This window comes from Gymnogyps californianus, chromosome 1, assembly GCF_018139145.2.
Source record: "Gymnogyps californianus isolate 813 chromosome 1, ASM1813914v2, whole genome shotgun sequence".
NCBI classification, from domain to species: domain Eukaryota; kingdom Metazoa; phylum Chordata; class Aves; order Accipitriformes; family Cathartidae; genus Gymnogyps; species Gymnogyps californianus.
Window position 1 is genome coordinate 212,434,606 of NC_059471.1, and position 19,885 is coordinate 212,454,490.

Consider the following 19,885-nt stretch of genomic DNA (forward strand, 5'->3'; position numbering starts at 1 on the left):
GAAATTAAAAAAAAAAAAAAAAAAAAAGGAAAAACCTGTGTCTTTCAGCCCTGAGTATTTAAAAGAAACCCAACTGCAGTATAAGTCTTTTTTTTTCAGTTGTATTTTTGGAAGAAAAGACCTTTCACAAAGCTCTAGTTTCGTTCCTAAGACCAAGTTTGGAGGGAAAAAAAACAGGAAAAAAAAAAAGAAAACATCCACAGCAACCTAAGAACCCCAGAGATCAATTCTCATTCATCATTCATGCAAGTCAAGACTTACTTAACTGAATTCACTGGTGTCAAAATTACCCAAATCGGGATCATAAAGTCTAGAGGTGTCAAAGACCCAGGATATAGTCTGACCATCAGTTTCTGCTTTCCTGCCTGGGCTGTCCACTACAGGCTTCTGTGGTTTTAGATTAAACTTAGAGTTGCTTGGACCCCTGACCTCTGACAACAGACCCTGCAAGACGACGTTTGAGCTTGTTTGGGACTCCAGACTCATCCCTTATTTGCCTTTCATGGAAACGGAAAAGTGAAAAAAGCAAAAAAAAAAAGTTTTTTAAAAAAAATGTATCGAGCAATAACAACCAGGCCAACTCACGAGCCACCAGAAAATTTCAAAACTCTTCCAAAGACGGGAGCCAACGTCGCTGCTGACACCACACGGAAACACTCAGTGTGCCATGACCTCATGAGACGTTACTTGAGGGGGGGTGGGTGTGTGTTTGTGTGTGTGAGCCAAAGCCAGAGTGCCAGAAAGACCAGGGGAGAGGAGACAAGAGGGAGGAGTGTCATTTGGGTCTCATAAGAGCACTTTTAAGTGGTCTTCGATTCCTGAGCATCACAGAAAGTGGGACAAAGGAAAGGGATGGGGGCGTATGGCTTGAATTCCAGAGAGCACTCGCCAGTGCTTCTCTCTCCCCCTTGGGTTTGGTTTGGTTGGTTTTGCTTTCCCCCCCCCCTCTCCAAATTGTAAGGTTTGTATCTGTGATCAAACAGAGGAGAGAAGAGAGACTTTTTGTAAACCAGAACAACATAGATTTTTCTTTTGCAGCTTTTATTTCATCGTGGTAGACACCAGTCGGGGGAGAGCAGAGAGATTCTTGCGAGGAGGAAAAAAATATAGGAAATGAAAGAATAAAAAAAGCTAAAAGCCAACTGTAAAAAATAATAAGAAAAAAGTGCTATGGTGTTTCTTTTGTCCCTTTTGAGATTTGTGTAATACTATTAGCCAATGCTGAGAATGATCTGCTTTGTAAGCCCACAGCAAAAATATCACCCATTTGAACAACAGGGGAATTTTTTCCCATCATTTCTTTTTCTTTTTTTTTTTTTTTACTTCCACTGGCTTTAATAGAAAGTCTTCCTGTGCTCACTTGGATTTCATTTTATTTTAAAAATTATTATATGTATAACTGCACATAACAAGCTCGATCACCTGGTAGGCTTTTGCAGGATCTCACAGCCCTAGTTATGATGTGATTAGTTTCTAAGGAGAGTTTGACTAACACCATATACCATCAGATTACTGTGCAGTTTGGAAGAAATCCCAAGGCTATATCCTCCTTTTCTTGAATGTTTCATATGCTTCTGAAAAGTAGCGGCAGAGTATTATTATTTTTTTTTAACAGCTAGGAAGAACTGATCTCCATAATCCGCATTTACCAGACTGACTGAAATGTCACAGCAAAAAAATCTTTTCAGGTGGCTTCTGTGTGTTTGTGTGCAGAGGCTTTTGCAGTTAGAAGGCTAACAAAAGCTACCTTCAATATGACTTTGCAGGAAACTCATTTAAAATGCTTCCTGCTCAGATTATCCAAGTGATAAGGCATGACTAGGGGGAGAAAGAGAGGGGGGGGGGGGGGGAAATCAAAGAAACCATAACATGTCTAAAATATACAAATCCTCTTTTGCCCCCCAATCAGATATTCACTTAGGTGGAATCGACTGTATCTTTTGTACACAACCAACAAATAGAGAAAAAAAAAAACAGGCACGTGAAACAGTGAGGTGTGTAGATGTATTACCAACACAGAATGACCACCAACAATACAACACACAAAGTAGAGAGACAAGTATTAGGAAAATGGTTTAATATTGGAGACAGAAGCAAAAAACTGCATCACACAATAACATACGTTACAAAAATAAGTCTGACTGTTTCAACTACACGGTTATGTTCACAATGAGGACAGAAGAATCAGAAAAAACTCTGATCTAAACAGCAAAAAAGCAAACCCCTAACGTTTTAACTAATACATTTATCCACGCAAAGTGACCGAGTACTCCTAATTCTAATTACCTTATTGTGTAACTGCACGATACAGAATAAAAAGTGAAACTTACCGCTTTTGTTAAGACAAAATTCTAAACACTAGATATAAGCAAAGGGAAAAAAAGAAATCAAGCCAAAGTTTTGAATTCTCTAAACAAAACCAACTCTCTTTCTACCGTCCGGAAATCAAACTTGAAAATCAGTCATGATCGAGGGGGCCCACAAGAGTAAGCCACAAAAATTTCCATTTGTTTTTTAATCTCCAGTATAAAAAGTTCCACTGGTACAAAATGCATAAGTACAATCAAGTTGTAGAAATAGGAAAGCCTGCTTTTTTTTTCTTTTTTTTTTTAGTTCTTTTTTTTTTTTGGCTCAAATTCCATCAAACAACAAAATCCAAATGCATCAATAAAACAGAAACAATACTCAAATGGTCTTACAGTTTCCACTAGATTGCATTAACTTTGGCTTTTCTCAGACAATACTTAAAAACTAGTTTGTAATTCTAAACAAAATGATAGTATTATTAATCTACAAACAACAATTCTCACAGCACAAAAAAAACACAAATACATAGGTTTGTTTTTTTTTTTTTTTGTATGACATTATCCAAAAAGGTAATGAAACTACAGGATATTTTTTCCTTTTGTTAATTAGCACTTAAGATAATAAAAACAGAAACAGTAAAATGATTCCAGAGTAGCACAAGCCAAGGAACTGTAACCCCTATGGTGAAAGAAAGATGAACTTGTTACTCCTTTGAGGACTGCCATTTCATCGCAATTAGCTAATTTGTTTGAAAAAAACAACTAGTCTAGTCTTTTGATTAGAATTTTGTAAAGCAATTTCCCTTGTTTTTCTTCCTCTCTTATTAGGCCCTTGCACCCTTGCAGCTTTTTCCTTTCAATATTTTGAAAGAGAACTGGTAGATAATTTGTCTCCAAGGAGGTGTATGTTTGGGGTTTTGATTTTGTATTCGATTTTTTTTTTTTTTTTTAAATTTTATTTCAGGATGGACACTTTTCTCAGCAATGACCCATCTCAGTTGCCTGGAAGTACAGAAACATTCCTCCTCTCCCACTGCTAAGCCAATGTCCCATGTAGCATAATTCGGGGCAGCCCGACGCCGAGTTACACTGCCTGAGGACCAAAGGCATCACCGCTCTAACTGGACTGGTAAACCCACAGGACACACTAGGGCATCTAAAAAAGCTTTGGAAATTTATACGGTGGGTACAATGAGAAAAATTAGTGAAACAGTCTAAACAATCCAAATGATGATCTCATATTATATATATATATGTACATATATATAATATAACATACGTGAGATGATACTTTGAGTATGCAAAATTGCTGCAAGTAGTACAAAATAGCCCTCAAAGGGTGTAGGAAGGCCCCAGCAGTAGTAAAAACATGTGAGAAAAGTATAGATCATTTATTTATAAGTGCATGTGCTATAAGAAGGAAACTTTTTTGCATCACTAGAGGCTAGTCCTTTCCATCCCAGGGCTCTACATAAAGAAGCGTTTAAGTTGAGGATGAGAGACAAGAGTGCACCAGCTGATGTTGTTCATATAGGGCTTCGTTTTTAATTTTAGGCGGCTTCGAATATAATCGGATAGAAATAGGAAGTGGCAGAAGGTATGGCACTTTATCATCAGTAGCAGGTACTGCTGCTCACACGCACTGGATTGGCAACGAATTCTCTATACCGGTAGCAAAGAACCAAATTTGGTTGTTGGTCACTACTTGTGCGGTAGAAATGCAATCTAATCAGACTTACGAGGCAGTGAAAAGGGCTACCAGCATCTCTTTTCTGGTTCCTTACACAGAGCTTCCTCCAGCAAACACCCACATCAGTCACATATATATTCCCATGAACTACTTGTACGAGTAAAGTTACTCCTCTCTATACGAGTGTCTGCAGGAGTAAGCCAATATATTGCCGTTACAAATAATGGCAGATAACACCAAACATTACAGTGTATGTAAACTTTATCCATAAAAAGTAGTTTAACTGCAGTGCACACTGAATTTTCACCCAGGAAGATCTAGTGCATCTGATTTAAGCAAAAGTTCATTTATTTAAATTACAAAAATATTTTTTTTTTTTCTCCTCAAGATTTTCAAATGGTGGATTTACCACTCCTGTCTGGGAGTGGCTCACACAATAGATAATTAAAGAATTGTTTTCTTTTTCTTTTCTTTTATTAATACTGAATAGCATATTCCAGCAGCATATTAAAAGCTCTTTAAGAAAAGACAAAATCCCCAAAATCTAAAAAGGAAAACCACAAGTTAATTACGGTTTTAAATAATTTTAGTTATAGATACAGAAGAAATTTAGACAGCAGTAAAATATTTTTGTCCTTCAGATCTGCCCTGTGCATTGTTCTGATTTCAACCATGTATTAAATAAACCACAAAAAACTAAGTATATATATATTTATAGATATAGATATATATATAAAAATAAACAGCAAAATGGTGAATGTATAAAAGGTATTAACACTCAAGACAGCTCTGGGTGGAAAGGGTTAAAAGTTCAAAACTTTCTCACCTTAGAGGTTTCCATACATTATGAAGAAAATACATAGTGAGGTTTGCTTTCACAGCATTGATGTGTGCAGAGTGGTTAAAAAAGTGAAACATGGGCACTTATACAATGTTTTACAAAAAACATCAAAGAGAAATAACAAACAATAACAATTTCAGGCAACAAGACCACAGGATAGCAAGTTAACAAACTTTTTAACCTCTTTTTTCTTTAAATATTAGGGATTTATACAAAACACATAATAAAATACCCATGTTATCAAATTACTTCACACAAGAAACACACTGAAGCTCTAGGAAGAAAGTACCTTTGGAATTTGGCACTATAGTTTCACTGATTTTTTTTTTTCTTTAAAAGAAAAACCGATCACATTTTGCTGAACACAAACACATCTAAATTGTTCACAATAAAAAAATGACATCAATGCGTCACAAGCCAACACAAACTTATTCTGGAATATTTTTTCATTTTTCACATGAAATTCATTTTTTTTTAAGCAAACAACTTTTTTTTGTTTTTTTTTTTTGAATCTTGTTTTTGTTCTTGTTGTTCAAGTAAACCAATTTTAAACTCTTCTTTTATAAACATAGAACACTTAAGACCATAAGACTCATGATGAAACCACAACTTAATTCACAGAAGCACCAACGTAACACATTTTACAGTAACCTTTCTTCTGTACATTGAAACAGTATAAAATATAGGTAATTTCATGTGCATTAAACCATGGATTGTCTAACTGTGAGTCAGTTCAGCAAAAGGTGACACAAGTAGGTAGCATTTGCCCTAAAACAGGGTAAATATTTTCTTATACTAATCTACAAAAAGTGGTTCTATATATATACTTTAATGAGAAAGTGAGCCACCTAAAATGGCCTTATCAAAAAACTTTACACTGCCTGAAAAATGTAAAAACTATTACAGACCTCTAGAGACTTAAAATCAGACAGTTTTATTTTTCAAACTGTTTTGGAAGTAGTCTGTTAGAAACCAACATTCTGTGCCTCTGGACACATATTGCTATTGTCACCAGTGACCAGGCAGAATGCCAATCCCTGTATAATACTTTCAAGTCTGTTTTTTTTTTTATTTTTTTTTTTACGAAATGAAAACCAAACCAAAACAAAACAAAAAACCCAAACAAAAGAACCCAAAGGAAAAAAGAAAACCAAAAAAAGGAAAGAAAGAAAAAACATTTTGCCACAGGTTGTTTTTAAATCCTATCATTAATTTATCTAATAATAAATTTCAGTCTTGCATGAATGCAGCAATGTTTTTTCACATTGACTTCCCAGAATTCATAGCTAGATGAGGTCACATGCAAATTTCAAAGGTCAAACTAGCTCAAAGGTCAGTAGGAGAACCAAATATGATGTGAGGTCAGAAAGACATCAGAAACAATGACGGGACGATGAAACTTTTTTTTTTTTTGAGACGCCACAGGGACATGCTAGGCAAACGATGGGCTAACGGGCATGGAGATGTCTAGGGAAAAAACAAGGAAGAGGAAAAAAAGTTACACAGAATCTATGCAGCACAAACAAAATCACTTCTATGGGTGCAGGAGAAAACTAATGCAAATCTTTTATCAGTAGAGTCTATGAGCCGTTCACATAATTTGCATTAACTTACAATACTTGTCAACAAGAGCACAATGGAACCCCAAAAGAATCCATCTGAAAGGAGTCAGAGAATGGATTCCTCTTTGGGGAGAAAAGAGAGGAAAGAACCAGTTTCTACAAATGTAACAGAAAGGTACGGGGAGGGGGAAAAAAAAGGTCAGACAACTGAACTTTAAACTAGGTAATGGAAACTGCGAACAAAATAACCAGACAAATACAAACAAGAGGATAAAAGCATGAACTGTAAAGGGTGTAGGGTTCAACAGTGAAAAAGCGCCCATTCTTGGCACAATTACTCTAGAGACTACTTCAAAGGATCTAGCTAGCATAGAGAGCTGCTCTTTAGGTATCCAATAAGTTAACAATAGGCAATAAATAACTTCCATTTTTTCTGAGGCAGTAAAAATTTTGTATAAAAATAGAAATGCTTTTTACAAATAAAATTTACAGGCCTGTGGCTTTCTTTTTTTATTATTATTAAATTTATCTCTCAAGAAACATCAAGTATTGTCACTCATTTTATTTTATTTTTTTATTTTAAACCCTGTAGCTTTAGAAACAGATCTCTAAATCTTTTTTACATTAATCCTTTCCAAAAAAACAAGAACTTAAAAAAAAGTGAAATATAAAGACGACCAGTGTAAAATCAGACTAATATATAACAATACGTTGATTTAAACCGAAAAAAAAAATCAAATCTTCTCAAAAAACAAGTTGATGTAGTGGAAAGACTTGTTTCAATTTTTGTTGCAAAATAAGTGCTTCAACTGGCATGAGGCCATTTTGTTTAACCTATAAACTGCTGGTGCCACCCTGGTAAAATACGATCCATCCATAGAAAACAACTTTTATTGTGTGCTAATGGCACCAGGGTTCACAGAGTTAAATTGCACATTTTTTTGTGTGTGTGTGTGTGTGTTGCTTTGAATTTCAAGACGTTTATTTTTGTTTTAAAAAGGAGATAAATTATGCTGCAAAACAAAATACAGTAACACAACTCAGTATTTACTTGGCAAGGAAATGGGAGCCAAGTGTAATAAGGACAAGTGGGGAAATGGAAGTGGTAACTGTAAAAATAACTGTCTCTTGGTGAAGGTTGGCTCTATGTTCTTTCTTAACCCCCCTGCAGAGGACAGGTTTGCTCATGGGACTTACCCTAAGAAAGCTAAAATAAGAGCAGTAAGCATCTGGGGTTAAGATCAGTAAGGTTTGCTGTCATTTTTGGAGCGTTTCAGCTGAACCTTCAAGCGTTTCATGCCAATCTGAAAGCCGTTCATAGCCTGGATAGCAGCTTGTGCAGAGACTGGATTGTCATAGCTAACAAAACCTACGAGACACAGAACGGAGGCGGGAGAGAAAGCGAACTATAGGTTAGAACAAATGTCAGAAGGCGTTTTGTTAGGATTTTATTATTACTATTTATTTGACACATTTACCTCACTTTCAAATAGTTCTTTGATCACACTTCGTATCCCATTTCCTCTCCCTTTTCCTCTGCCTTCCCCTTTACCTTCGTAATATTTCTTTACTAGCTGGGATGCCGTTGGCCAGCTTTGGTGCAATGCAGTTTCCAATCTGTTATTTATCCACCTACCTTAGAGACTGAAGATATTTATTACTGTGACACTTTTCAGTGCAATATCTACATACCTCCCAGTCTATTAGGAAGTACTATTAGGCCAGCCTGCAGATGTGAAGCTGAAACAGAAAGCCTGGTTACAGAAACAAACCCCAAACTTAGATGCCTATATGCATTTGCACACCTGAATGTGAGTTCATGTGCGCTGGTCCTGTGTGCTGTGAAACACTCATCTCCTTGGGCTTAGCCTAGGACAGTTGCAATATTAATGTTTTGTATTTTTACAGCTCCTTCCAGTTCAAGATCTCAAGGTACATTAAATGTTAATTGATTCAGCCTCTTGGTCCCCAAAGGGGTATGCAAGCATCAAAATTAAGCAGCATCGTAAAGGCAACGGCAGGGCTTGACGAGAACTCCACATCTTCTGCTCCTCGGTAGCGAGCGCTAACTAGGGGGATAATGCTTGCTCGGGTAATTCAGAATGGCTGGCCTGGCTCAGCTTTTTTTCCCCGGGAGACTAAAAATGCTCTGTTCATAATGGACTCAAATCTCCCTGCTTCTGGAAGCTCAAAATTCATTTTCATATCTGGGCCTCCCACTTGTAATTGCAAAGCTCGCCTAACTGCTGCTCTGCCTCAGCTCTGGCTAATTACTACTGTACTCAGCCTGCTATTATGCATCTGCTTTGAAATGCTCCCTCTTCTTTCCACTTGAATTTGCCTTAACACACATCCCTTCACTCTGTTAAAGCACAGATCCCACACACTTTGTTTTCAGTCCTAACACACAGGCTTCTCAGTGCCTCTCTTCTACCAGCTTTCTTCATTTGTGCTTAGTGCCTGCGTACTTTTCTGATTCATAACCTCTTTTTACCATCATTGTAACCTGTTCTTTTATGGCTCTTGCTTACCTTGCGCTGCTGCCCTCTTCCATCTTCAGTGTCAGAATGATACGCTTTCCCCATTGTAAAGAAAAAAACCCTCTTATCGAGTCGTCTAGTCCTTGTCCAGCTGCTCCCCTTCATAGACCATCCCTATGGTTTCACCTTAAATCAACTTCACCAAACTATTCAACTTAAGACGCTTCTCTGACAATTCAGGCTAACTTCTGTTCCTTCCACTCAAAACCACCTCCCACTTAAATCTCTGCAGACCTTCTCCTGGCCAAAGCCAATATGCTCTATTCATGTTGTTCTGTGGTTGATTAATTGTTACCTCCTTAAGGGATAATAAATGTGCCTCCATACCTTCCTTGGTTTTAGTAACTCTTGTCACTTCCTCACTTTCTCCACTAGATCATTTCCTCTTAATGTTACTGCCATATCCTGAGGAGCTTCACCACTCCCTTTCTTCCTTTCCCCTATTTTCTTCTAGGAGATCTTATCTGTTCACATGACTCCAATCACTGTCGTAGCACTGCACTCCTGTGTCTACTTCCATCAGCTCACAGATCTCAGCCTTGATCTCGAGGATTGCCTCAGGGATAGAAAAGAGATCTACCTTCCAGGCAGGTGCTCCACAACTGAGATGTAGCTACTCTTACCTACCTTGACAATTCAGCATTTTCCTCTACAGCTTTCCTGACCTTCGCTTTGTTCTCTTAAGTGCATTCAGAACAGTCTTCTGCTATGAACTTCTCATCACCTTAGTTCCTTTCCTTCTTAGCTAGTTTTAGCCACCTGAAAGCTAAGCAACTGATCTAAACTAGTCACTTAGGTGGCACCTATGAATGGCGAATGAAGAGAAGCTAGCACACCCAGAGGTGGCTCTTCCACCCACCATTCATGTCACCAATTTAGACACCTCCACTGATGACCGAAGAACAATTAGCTCAGGCTATGCTTACCGTCCAGGGGGGTGAGACAAGTCACCTCATTCTATGTCTCTTTATTAGCTTCCTTGACTCAGCCACAAATTCAAACATTCAACCTCTGTGCTGCATCCGGGGCATCAGCCTTTATCATTCAGTTGTTATTCTGATTCACAATTTGTCTCTTTACGCAGAATGCTATATCTACATTAGCCTGTTACACTTCCATCTTCTCTGTTATTGAGAACCTTCATTTATAAAGCTTACAGAGGAATCTGGCATTCTCTCCTTTTATTTATCTTTTTCTGATTGCACCCATTCATCATTTTTTGTCTGAATTTTAAACCACAGGTTACATGAGGATGGGATGATGTTTCTTATCAATTTTCAAAGAGCCTGTCATGACGACTCTGATTTTTGTTTTAAATCTCTAGGTATCTCTGTAATCAGGATAAATATTTTTAATCATTCGAGTAGCAATTTTGCTCCGAGGCAGACTGCATTTATGCACTGATGTCACTGGGTCCCCCCTCCCCTGCCTTACTTTTACATCTCTCATTTCTTTTATTCTAAGGTTTATGAACGGCGAGAGATAAGCTTGAAGAGTGAAACCCTTTGTCTGCTGAATCAACTAGAGCTCATGAGACCTCATGGAAGAGCACTTCCAGGCATAAACAGACTGTCCTGTCATCCTCATCACCATTTAATCTTTTGAGCATTCATTTGAGGTGCACAAGAAAGCAAATAATGCCAAAGTCCATTTTCTGCAAAGAAAAGTAATTTTTCATTTTGAGAAGCAGTGTTACATAAAAGTTCATCACTGTATATCACTACCCTGTGACTCACTCAGAATGCACCTTCCCTTCCCAATTCTGCCAGTGGACAGCCTTGGACAATCTTTTCACCTTTCTGGTGTTCAACCTGTCCTCGTCTGTAATTTGACTTCCTCCTCCTTTGGGCAGGAGATTGGAAACTCCAGAGTAGAAAGCACCAAGCATGTGCGAAACATCATTACCATTATTATTATTATTATTATTACAAGGGAAAAAAAGACCAAACCAAACAAAAAACCCCCACCAAACCCAAACTGTACCTAGAGCAATGACCATTAATGATACAGGAGAGAAATGGGTTCTTCACATGACTATTGTCCTAGTTTTTGGGAGGGAGGACAGAGAAAAAACAAAGCTTTCAAAACACAAATATGGGACCAAAACAACAAACAGACGATTCTTGCTAATAAAGCTGAGGGGGTACGTACAGAGTATGCTAGTATGTTAAACTAGCAGGATTAATTCTGGCTTTGCCTGTGATTAGCAGCATCACTAAGTAGTCACCTATTGAATCAGAAAATCTCAACTTCCTCTGCCACTGCAGTACTTTTTGTTTTTAAAGCATAACTCTCTCACTGGTGGCAGAATATCTGGGGAGGAAGAATGAGAAATTGAAACATTAGTGAAAGCTGGCTAATGCCAAAAAGACAGAGGACCCCTCCATCCATTGGGTGTTGACCCCTCCATTTTCCCTCAAATAAGATGACCTCGGTGCATCACTCCAGGTTAGGTAATTGTGTCCCATAAATCCAGACAATGGCGTAAGTAGGTAATCAAAGAGTAAAAGGAAACCCACAAAAAGCAAGTGTGGGAAGCGAGCTGATGAATGGAGCCGCCTGCCCAAACTAATCTACATTCTTTCAGCAGTCACCACAATTGCTGCATTTCGATTAATGTAGCTTGATTTGACATTTCATCAAGATTCCTGGAGACCTCAACAATGATTTTGTCACCCCAACATACTAACTGGACCGGCTCCAGATCAATAGGGAGTCCATTTCAATTCCAATTTTCAAATTTGCTACAGCCTCAGGGACTGTTTTAACCCATTGCAGAAACATGCTGGACTGTATTCATCTAGATATGAATAATTTTTTGTAAAGCTTAAAGAAGTGAATGCTTCGAAAACGAACTGAAAGACTATGGAAAAATGCAGAAAGAATGTCACACCCTTTCTCTGAACTGAATTAACTTTCCAAGTGTACTAAGGGCTTGTCTTCAGATGAAAAACACTGAGGTTGTAGCAAGGCTTGAATTCCAGTGCAGCAGGTATTTCTGAGTTACTTGATGAATTCACCTCATGTTTGGGTACTGTCTGTTTAGATAAATTCAAACCCTTTCAAGATGAGTTAAAGCCCAATAGCTGTGGGACCCTTAAATGGCCCTGGTGGAGACAAATCCTTAGACAGGCACATTGTAACAAAACCTAGATTTAAAAAAAAAGTAATGATATGCAAGCTAAGAAACATGCATTATGGTTAATGGGGACACTTCAAATGGGGACACTTCAGAATTAAGAGATGGTGCTGGGCAAAGAGCAACGCTGTCGGTACAAAGGAGGTTTGGAAACTAGGGGGTTGTCTGAACTGGTTACTCTTTTGTCATACATACAGTTTTGTTCCTTTACTCTGGGAAAGAATTGTCACCTTTATGGAAGCTCCAATATTTTAGGTCAAACCTTATAAAACTTATCTTTAAGAGATTCTTTCCTCCTAGACCCTCCTCCTGTCTTGCGTAAGACCACAATTATTAGACCAATGCTCTAACAAATTGCCACTCGCTTACATTCCGTACTCCACTCCATCAAAGCACTGAACTGGTGCATCTATGCTATTCAAAAGCCATCAGCCCACTTAATCAACCCTAGAGCTTGTTTTATACCAACATATCATCTTCTCCTCTGTTGCGATCTAATTTTCCGGCAGCTCAAAGTGTTCTCTGGGAAACTTGACACTGATCTGGTGAGGCTCCCTTCATCCCTGCCCTAAGGTAAGGGGAGATGCTACCTTCCATAATACACTGGAGCCCGCCCGCAACAGCTCAAGCTGCATATCTAGACATCAACTGTCTGTAAAGCGTTCTGAACTACATATACACACCATTCAATCACTAATTGCAAAATCTTGTACTTAATTTAGAAGAAAGAAATTCCTGTAATGTAGAAGTAATGGGTTAAACACAGAGCATTTTTAAGTGGCTCAGCTATACAATAGAGAATAATTAGGTATCCATAATAAGGCAGTTTAATAGTATACTAAATGACATTCCCCCACATAGGGTGTAATTAGTTTCATGTACTTGACACATTCATGCGAGATGTCAGACTGGAAGATTATTATTGTTTTTTCATATCCAATTTTTAGTTAGAACTAGTTTGTCTGTGCATCTTCCCGCTCATTTGAGGATTAACAGCGCATTAGTTTTCGAATGAGATTCCAGTATGACATTTCTCACATTGTTGTTCATTTTCTTTCCTGGCCCCTTTTCAGTACAGTGCATGTGGTTTTTACTATTCGATTTATTAAATTTGACATACCAAAGCACTTGCTCAGATTGGTCTGTTTGTCAATGAAGACTTTAGCAGAGATAACATTTCCAAAAGGCATGAACATCTGCAGAATGTCCTGGTCTCCAAACTCCTGGGGGAGGTGGTAAATAAAGAGGTTTGCCCCTTCTGGACCTTTAGGAAAACAAAACAAAACAAAAGTATGCAAACAGCTATTACAAGTGCTATATTTAATCTGTTTTTCCATAATACTTACTGAAGGTGATGGTTAGAAAGCATTTCACTTTCCTACTTTGAAGGAACAAAAGCAAGTGGATCATCAAAGGAACAGAGCTGAAATGCAGCTCTTTAGAGCATCCTGTCTTGAAAAGTGTTTACTTGATAACTCTACTACAGAAGAAGTTAACTGCAGCCTCTTTCTTCATTTTATATGAGTGTCTTTCAGTATAATTAAGGTTAGGAAAACAGGTACACAATATATTACTATCTCACAATACCCCAAGAACTGCACCAGGAGTCCTCTGCTGCCTCAAATACCTGCATGGGTTTGTCGGTTTTATTCAAGTTGCGGGAACTTATGGAAATGCAATGAGCTGCGCTCAGATTTGAGTATCATAAATGTAAACTCAAAGGGCAGGAAACTGGTGGAGATGGGAATAAAAAGGATAAGACAAAGCAAGCCTTGTGACTTGGAAATCAGGGACGTCAGAGAGAGAAAGATACTCAGAATTAAATTTGTACTGATTCATTTCAAAATAACAGCTTTTTTAAAAAATACAAATTCCCCATAGAAAGCTCTGTCTCCTGGAAGAAACTTTGTACAATAAGTCTTTTAAAAAAGTTCAAAATAAAGTAGTTGGGTTGAAATTAAAGTGGCTTTAGACAAAGTTGAGTTTGCAAAGAAAGGTGCAAACTCAAAGGCGCTTTGAATATTTTTCTTACAGCCAAAATTTGAGATACACATTATTAGTGCTGTTGGTTTAAACATTCATCCTAGCACTAATAGGTTATTTTTTTCCCTAGCTCAGTTTCTCCCTTACAATAACATACTGGTGTACTGGGTTTGCATGGCAAGGTTTTGGTAGCAGGGGGCTACAGGGGTGGCTTCTGTGAGAAGCTGCCAGAAGCTTCCCCCACGTCCGACAGAGCCAATGCCAGCCGGCTCCAAGACGGGCCCGCTGCTGGGCAAGGCCGAGCCCATCAGCGATGGTGGTAGCGCCTCTGGGATAACAGATTTAAGAAGGGGAAAAAGCTACTGCGCAGCAGCAATTGTAGCTGGAGAGAGGAGTGAGAGTATGTGAGAGAAACAACTCCGCAGACACCAAGGTCAGTGAGGAAGGAGGGGGAGGAGGTGCTCCAGGCACCGGAGCAGAGATTCCCCTGCAGCCCGTGGGGAAGACCATGGTGAGGCAGGCTGTCCCCCTGCAGCCCATGGAGGTCCACGGTGGAGCAGATCTCCACCTGCAGCCAGTGCAGGACCCCACGCCGGAGCAGGGGGATGCCCGAGGGAGGCTGTGACCCCGTGGGAAGCCTGTGCTGGAGCAGGCTCCTGGCAGGACCTGTGGCCCCGTGGAGAGAGGAGCCCAGGCTGGAGCAGGTTTGCTGGCAGGGCTTGTGACCCCGTGGAAGGGACCCACGCTGGAGCAGTCTGTTCCTGAAGGACTGCACCCCGTGGAAGGGACCCACACTGGAGCAGTTCATGAAGAACTGTAGCCTGTGGGAAGGACTCGTGTTGGAGAAGTTCATGGAGGACTGTCTCCCGTGGGAGGGACCCCACGCTGGAGCAGGGGAAGAGTGTGAGGAGCCCTCCCCTGAGGAGGAAGGAGTGGTGGAGACAACGTGTGATGAACTGACCGCAACCCCCATTCCCCGTCCCCCTGCGCCGCTCGGGGGGAGGAGGTAGAAAATTTGGAAGTGAAGTTGTGCCCGGGAAGAAGGGAGGGGTGGGGGGAAGGTGTTTTAAAGATTTGGGTTTATTTCTCATTATCCTAGTCTGATTTGATTGGTCATAAATTAAATTTTTTTTTTTTCCCCCAAGTCGAGTCTGTTTTGCCCATGACGCTAATTGCTGAGTGATCTCCCTGTCCTTATCTTGACCCACAAGCCTTTGGTTATATTTCCTCTCCCCTGTTCAGCTGAGGAGGGGAGTGACAGAGCGGCTTTGGTGGGCACCTGGCATCCACACACACCACAACTGGAAATGAGCAATGGGTGCCTGGAAGAATATGATGTGTAATGGAGCCAGACATGTGGCCTTCCCATGCAGACACCAGGAGCATAAATGGTACACAAAGGGAACAAACATTTCTAGTAAAAACACATCTAGAGTAACCTGTTTAAGTATTCCCTTGCTTAATGGAACCTAAGTGTGCCTCAGATGTGATGTCCTTGGTTTTCTGGAGAGGAAGAGGAAAGCACGCATCAGATTTATGGAGTACCTTCCGCAACAGAGTCACGAAGCCTCACCTCTCCCATACAGAAGAACCAGGCTGGCTGCTCTCTCTCAGCCTGAAGAAAAAGGTTGCAATGTTTGCCCAAAAGGAGGGGATAAATGGATTAGAAAAAAAAAAAGTTTTTAAAAAGAAAAACATTTTTTTGGAGTGAAAAAAAAAAGAGGAAAAAAATTGGCCGCCTGGAACTTATTTCTTCTTATCGCAAGTAAACTATACTATCCAGAAAATAATATTTTTTAAAACAGTAAAAAAAAGCTTATTAAACAATAGTTTAGAGCCTATGCATGAGGCAGTTCACTGTGCTTCAGCATTTAATATTTATATAGCATTTTTCTCTGGTACTTGTTTATCCTCAACCACTCCCGACTCTTCACCATTCCATCAGAAATCATGTTAAGAGACAAAACATAGTTGTCGGTATTCAGTGATGGAATTTACTCACTTTAACTTAACCCCTTACTAACAGAAACAAGACATATAACAAAAAAGACTGTATTTTAAAAGGGACACTGCCAATTCATAATAATAAAAAGTAAGCCTACACTTGATACGAAAGTTCATAAACAGAAAAAAATTAAAATAGTTAGAAAAAAATCAAACTGTCCTCCGATATGTATCTTACACTGACACCAAATAAACAATTTCTTTCGGGTGTCAAATAGTCTGTTGTGACTGACCAAAGTGAACGAGATGAAAGATAAATGCAGAGAACATGAAAAAATGAGGAAAAAAAAGTTAATTAAAAAAAAATCCTTTCATTTTAAAGAATCCAAGCTGTTAGCAGTAAATGAAGTGAAGAATTCAGAGAAAATACACATTTTAACTCCAGTGTCCCTATACAATAGCCAGCTGGGGGAATGCCAAATTTGTATTCCTAGGAAACACTTCCCATAACAGTACAAGATACTATTTTAAAAGAGGATAAGAAAATTTCTCTTGAGGATATTATACTACGTTTATTTCCAAAGCTCAGCCCTGTCAAGAACAGTAGTGACAACATAGATATAATCTTAGAAAGCACGCAATATTTTCCTGTCCTTCTAGAATTAGCTGGAAATTAGGATGAGAGAAAGCAATGAAAACAGAAACAAACCCCCAAAATGCCTGGGAAGTGTGCAGGGAAACAGAAGAGGGGAAAAGGGTAACCTCATTTTCCTAAACATCTTGTAATTAGTATTCATTTATTCTTAGCAGTAACTTCCTGAGGTTTATTTGCTGTTGGCGCGGGGAGAGGGGGCAATCATTCACTTAGCTGCTTCCCCGCAAGACCCACAATTAAGCAAAGAACCACTCAAAGTGAAAATGGATCTTGTCATTAACTCAAAACCTTAAACCTAATCAAATTAAATCCATTATCACAGAAAATGGAAACCAGAAGAGAGAACGGCACCCATAAAGGGATGATTTTTGTTACCGGTGCCTTTGTACGTGATAGTTGGTAAACGCTTTTATATAAGAAAGGACGGTCAGTTAAGTATAACTTGAAGGACAAATGGTTAAAAAATGAATTACGTTAGAAGTTAAAGAAAGTAACTAAACAGGAGAAAACTGAAAAAAAAAAAGGCAAAGATTAGGCTACTCGAGGGCCTTTGTTAAGCCTCTGTGAAGAAATGAAGCCATGACGCCACTTCCGCTCGGCCGAACGTAGTTTGCTGGGCGCGGGGCTTGCTGCGCCGGCAGCGGGCACTTACCTTCCTTCTGGCTGCCTGCAGCGCTTTGCTGCTGTAACAAGCTCTGACTGTACAACGTCGGCAGCGCGGCGGCAGCGTACTGCTGGATTCCTGAGTAGGCCTGGGTGAGCGCGTCCATCGTGCCGGCCGTACCGTTCGTCAAGCCTGTTGCGCCGAGTCCTCCGTTCAGGGCCGCCATACCTGAGAGCATTTGAGCAACTTTACAAAAAACCCAACAATAGAGAAAAGAAATTGCACTTGTTCATTAGTGCTTTCCGAAAGTCGTTGGTATTATATGACACTGACAACGACAGCAGTGCATGCAGCTCGGCACTTCACCAAATGGGACTGAAAACAAAGAAACACGACTTTGGCGTCAGGATCACTTTAGCACAAGGGTTGCACAGTCAAACGGACTCGCATGCAGCCTGCTACTGGCAAGTTCTACAGCTCGGTGCTCCTGAAAGCCTCTCTGCCCACCCCCCTTGACACCCGTGCTTCTGCTGAGGGTATCTGAAGCTGGGAGAGTGGGACCTATTTGACCAGTATCTTTGCAAGCTGACCACTGGAAAAAAAGCAGTCTGTGAGGAAACCCACTCTTTCTGACCAGGGTCTTTAGCAACAGGCCATGACCACACCATATCGGAAGTGTTTTGCTTATACAGTTAGCAGAGAACGCCGATTAACAGCATTTTGAAACAACCCTCTGTACAATTACGGGCTTCATCCCTTAGGTTTGTGGTAGGAAGATGGACAGCGATGCTCTGCGCTTCCACCCTCCTCCTCCAGTTACTCCAGTTACTCCAGAAGAGATGAACAGCAGCATGTCTAGTGTGACTAAAAGTGCTTCATCCAGACTAGGCATCTTTCATGAAGAAACAAAAGCATCTGGTTCTAGCAATGTCTGTCTTCTCACTGGAAGCGGAGTTGCTTCATTTTTTTTCTTTAAAGCAATTCTACATCCTGATAAATAACAGATTAATTTAACTGGGATGACTGCCAAAGAGGAAATTTCAGACTGGATTGCTAGCTGTGCGGAAAATGGCATCCCTCATCCGTGCAAACAGTGCAGTTTGCAAAAGAAGTTTTACTAGTCTGACTCAATGGTGGACAAAATCCTGGGCTACAGCCTCTCTCCGTCGCTTCTGTTCCTCATCGTGGCTCCTAAATGAGCCACGTTGAAGTTAACAGTGTTCGCACTTATTTTTTTCAGAAATTCCAGAAAAAGTGACTTTTCTGTTAGAGCTACAGTCTCTTTGGCAGTCGAAGGGGTGGCAGAGTTCAGAGCCCTGTTCATCGCCCACACCTCCAACTTGTGTCAACCGGAGCAGTAAGTGCTCCTCAGGACTGAGAGTTAGGCCATATTTTCTGCACAACTCGCTATTCCATGCTCCCCAGTTTTTAGGTGAACAGCTCACAAACAACTTAGAAGGGCTTAATCAGGCCCCTCGAGGTACAGTAGATCTGTCACCAGAAAAATGGGGCACCCAGAACCACCAGCAACCATTTCTTAGACATTGACTGTGTAGTGTTTCGGTTGGCAAAACGATGGGTGAAGAGGTAACTGGTAGAGCCATATCAAGACCCAAAAGCTAGGAACATTGAGAAAGAGAGGGCTTAATTTCAGAGCAATAATAAAGGGTGATATATAAATTGGAGAAAAGTGAGGAAATTAAGCAGAGGACACTTTATAGTGAATTAACAATGAAATCTATTAGACTGGGAAATAATCTTCAAGAAAAGTGGCATAAACCTTATCACATGAGTAATTTAGAGATAGAAAGAATACTGCAGGGAATTATCCTGCATTGACAGAGGAGGATAAAGATGTTGACCTACTAGTTTTCTTCCATCTCTTATGTAGATTCGAAAAGTGTATTCCTATGAGTCTCCGATAATCAGGACAATTGCTCAAGTGGCACCTTTCTGGCTCCACCAGAGTTTGTGCCAATTAAGAGAATTGTACTGCATAAATTATACCTTTTGATATTACTATAATTTGTGTGACTAAACACTTGACAGAGATGTGATATTCTTAGCCTTTCCTTAATAAAATGTCTCACACTTTGAAGGTTTCTCTTTCCCCTCCACCCCACTTCAGAGCATTGCTGTATCCTGATAGGAGGTACTGGCTGCCACTACTTTGAACAAAAACCTCTGTCAGAGCACAAGAGAGCCAGATATTTGTTGTACAATGGTTCCAGTTGTAAAACAAAAACTTGCAAACCAAGATAGCTTGTGAAGCATCTTATATCTAAAAGACAGGACATTTGGAAAATGAAGATTCAAAATAATAGTAATAATAATAACAATAACGATAATAATTAGTATTAGTATTTGAGCCTGAGCCTGACCTTAACCTGCTCTGATGTTTTTGTACTTAGGTTTGTGCCATTGCTTGCATGGGTGTACACACAGCACTGGTTAAAGTAAAGGCTCCTGATAAAGCAGCTTGTATCTCTCCTTTTATTATAGTGTTGAAATAACTTGATAATGGAGGAAGCATTAGGATAACATGTTATCTTTTGTGAGTCATCAGCCTATTAGATAAACATGCTTTGTGTTGCAGTGGGCAGCATCCTTCCCCTTCTTTC

General features: G+C 39.7%; 1 protein-coding gene across 1 annotated transcript in view; it reads right to left on the reverse strand.

Moving 5' to 3' along the window:
• Positions 1-4,469: 4,469 nt before the first annotated feature.
• The window catches only part of CELF2 (CUGBP Elav-like family member 2), a 377,390-nt gene continuing 361,974 nt past the window's right edge, over positions 4,470-19,885 (reverse strand). Inside the window, exons 13-16 of the mRNA XM_050914110.1 lie at positions 17,313-17,510; positions 13,199-13,342; positions 7,597-7,768; positions 4,470-6,304 (exon numbers count right to left, since the gene is read on the reverse strand). Coding sequence (XP_050770067.1) covers positions 7,641-7,768; positions 13,199-13,342; positions 17,313-17,510 — 470 coding nt within the window. The 3' untranslated portion in view covers positions 4,470-6,304; positions 7,597-7,640. The remainder of the gene's footprint in view (positions 6,305-7,596; positions 7,769-13,198; positions 13,343-17,312; positions 17,511-19,885) is intronic.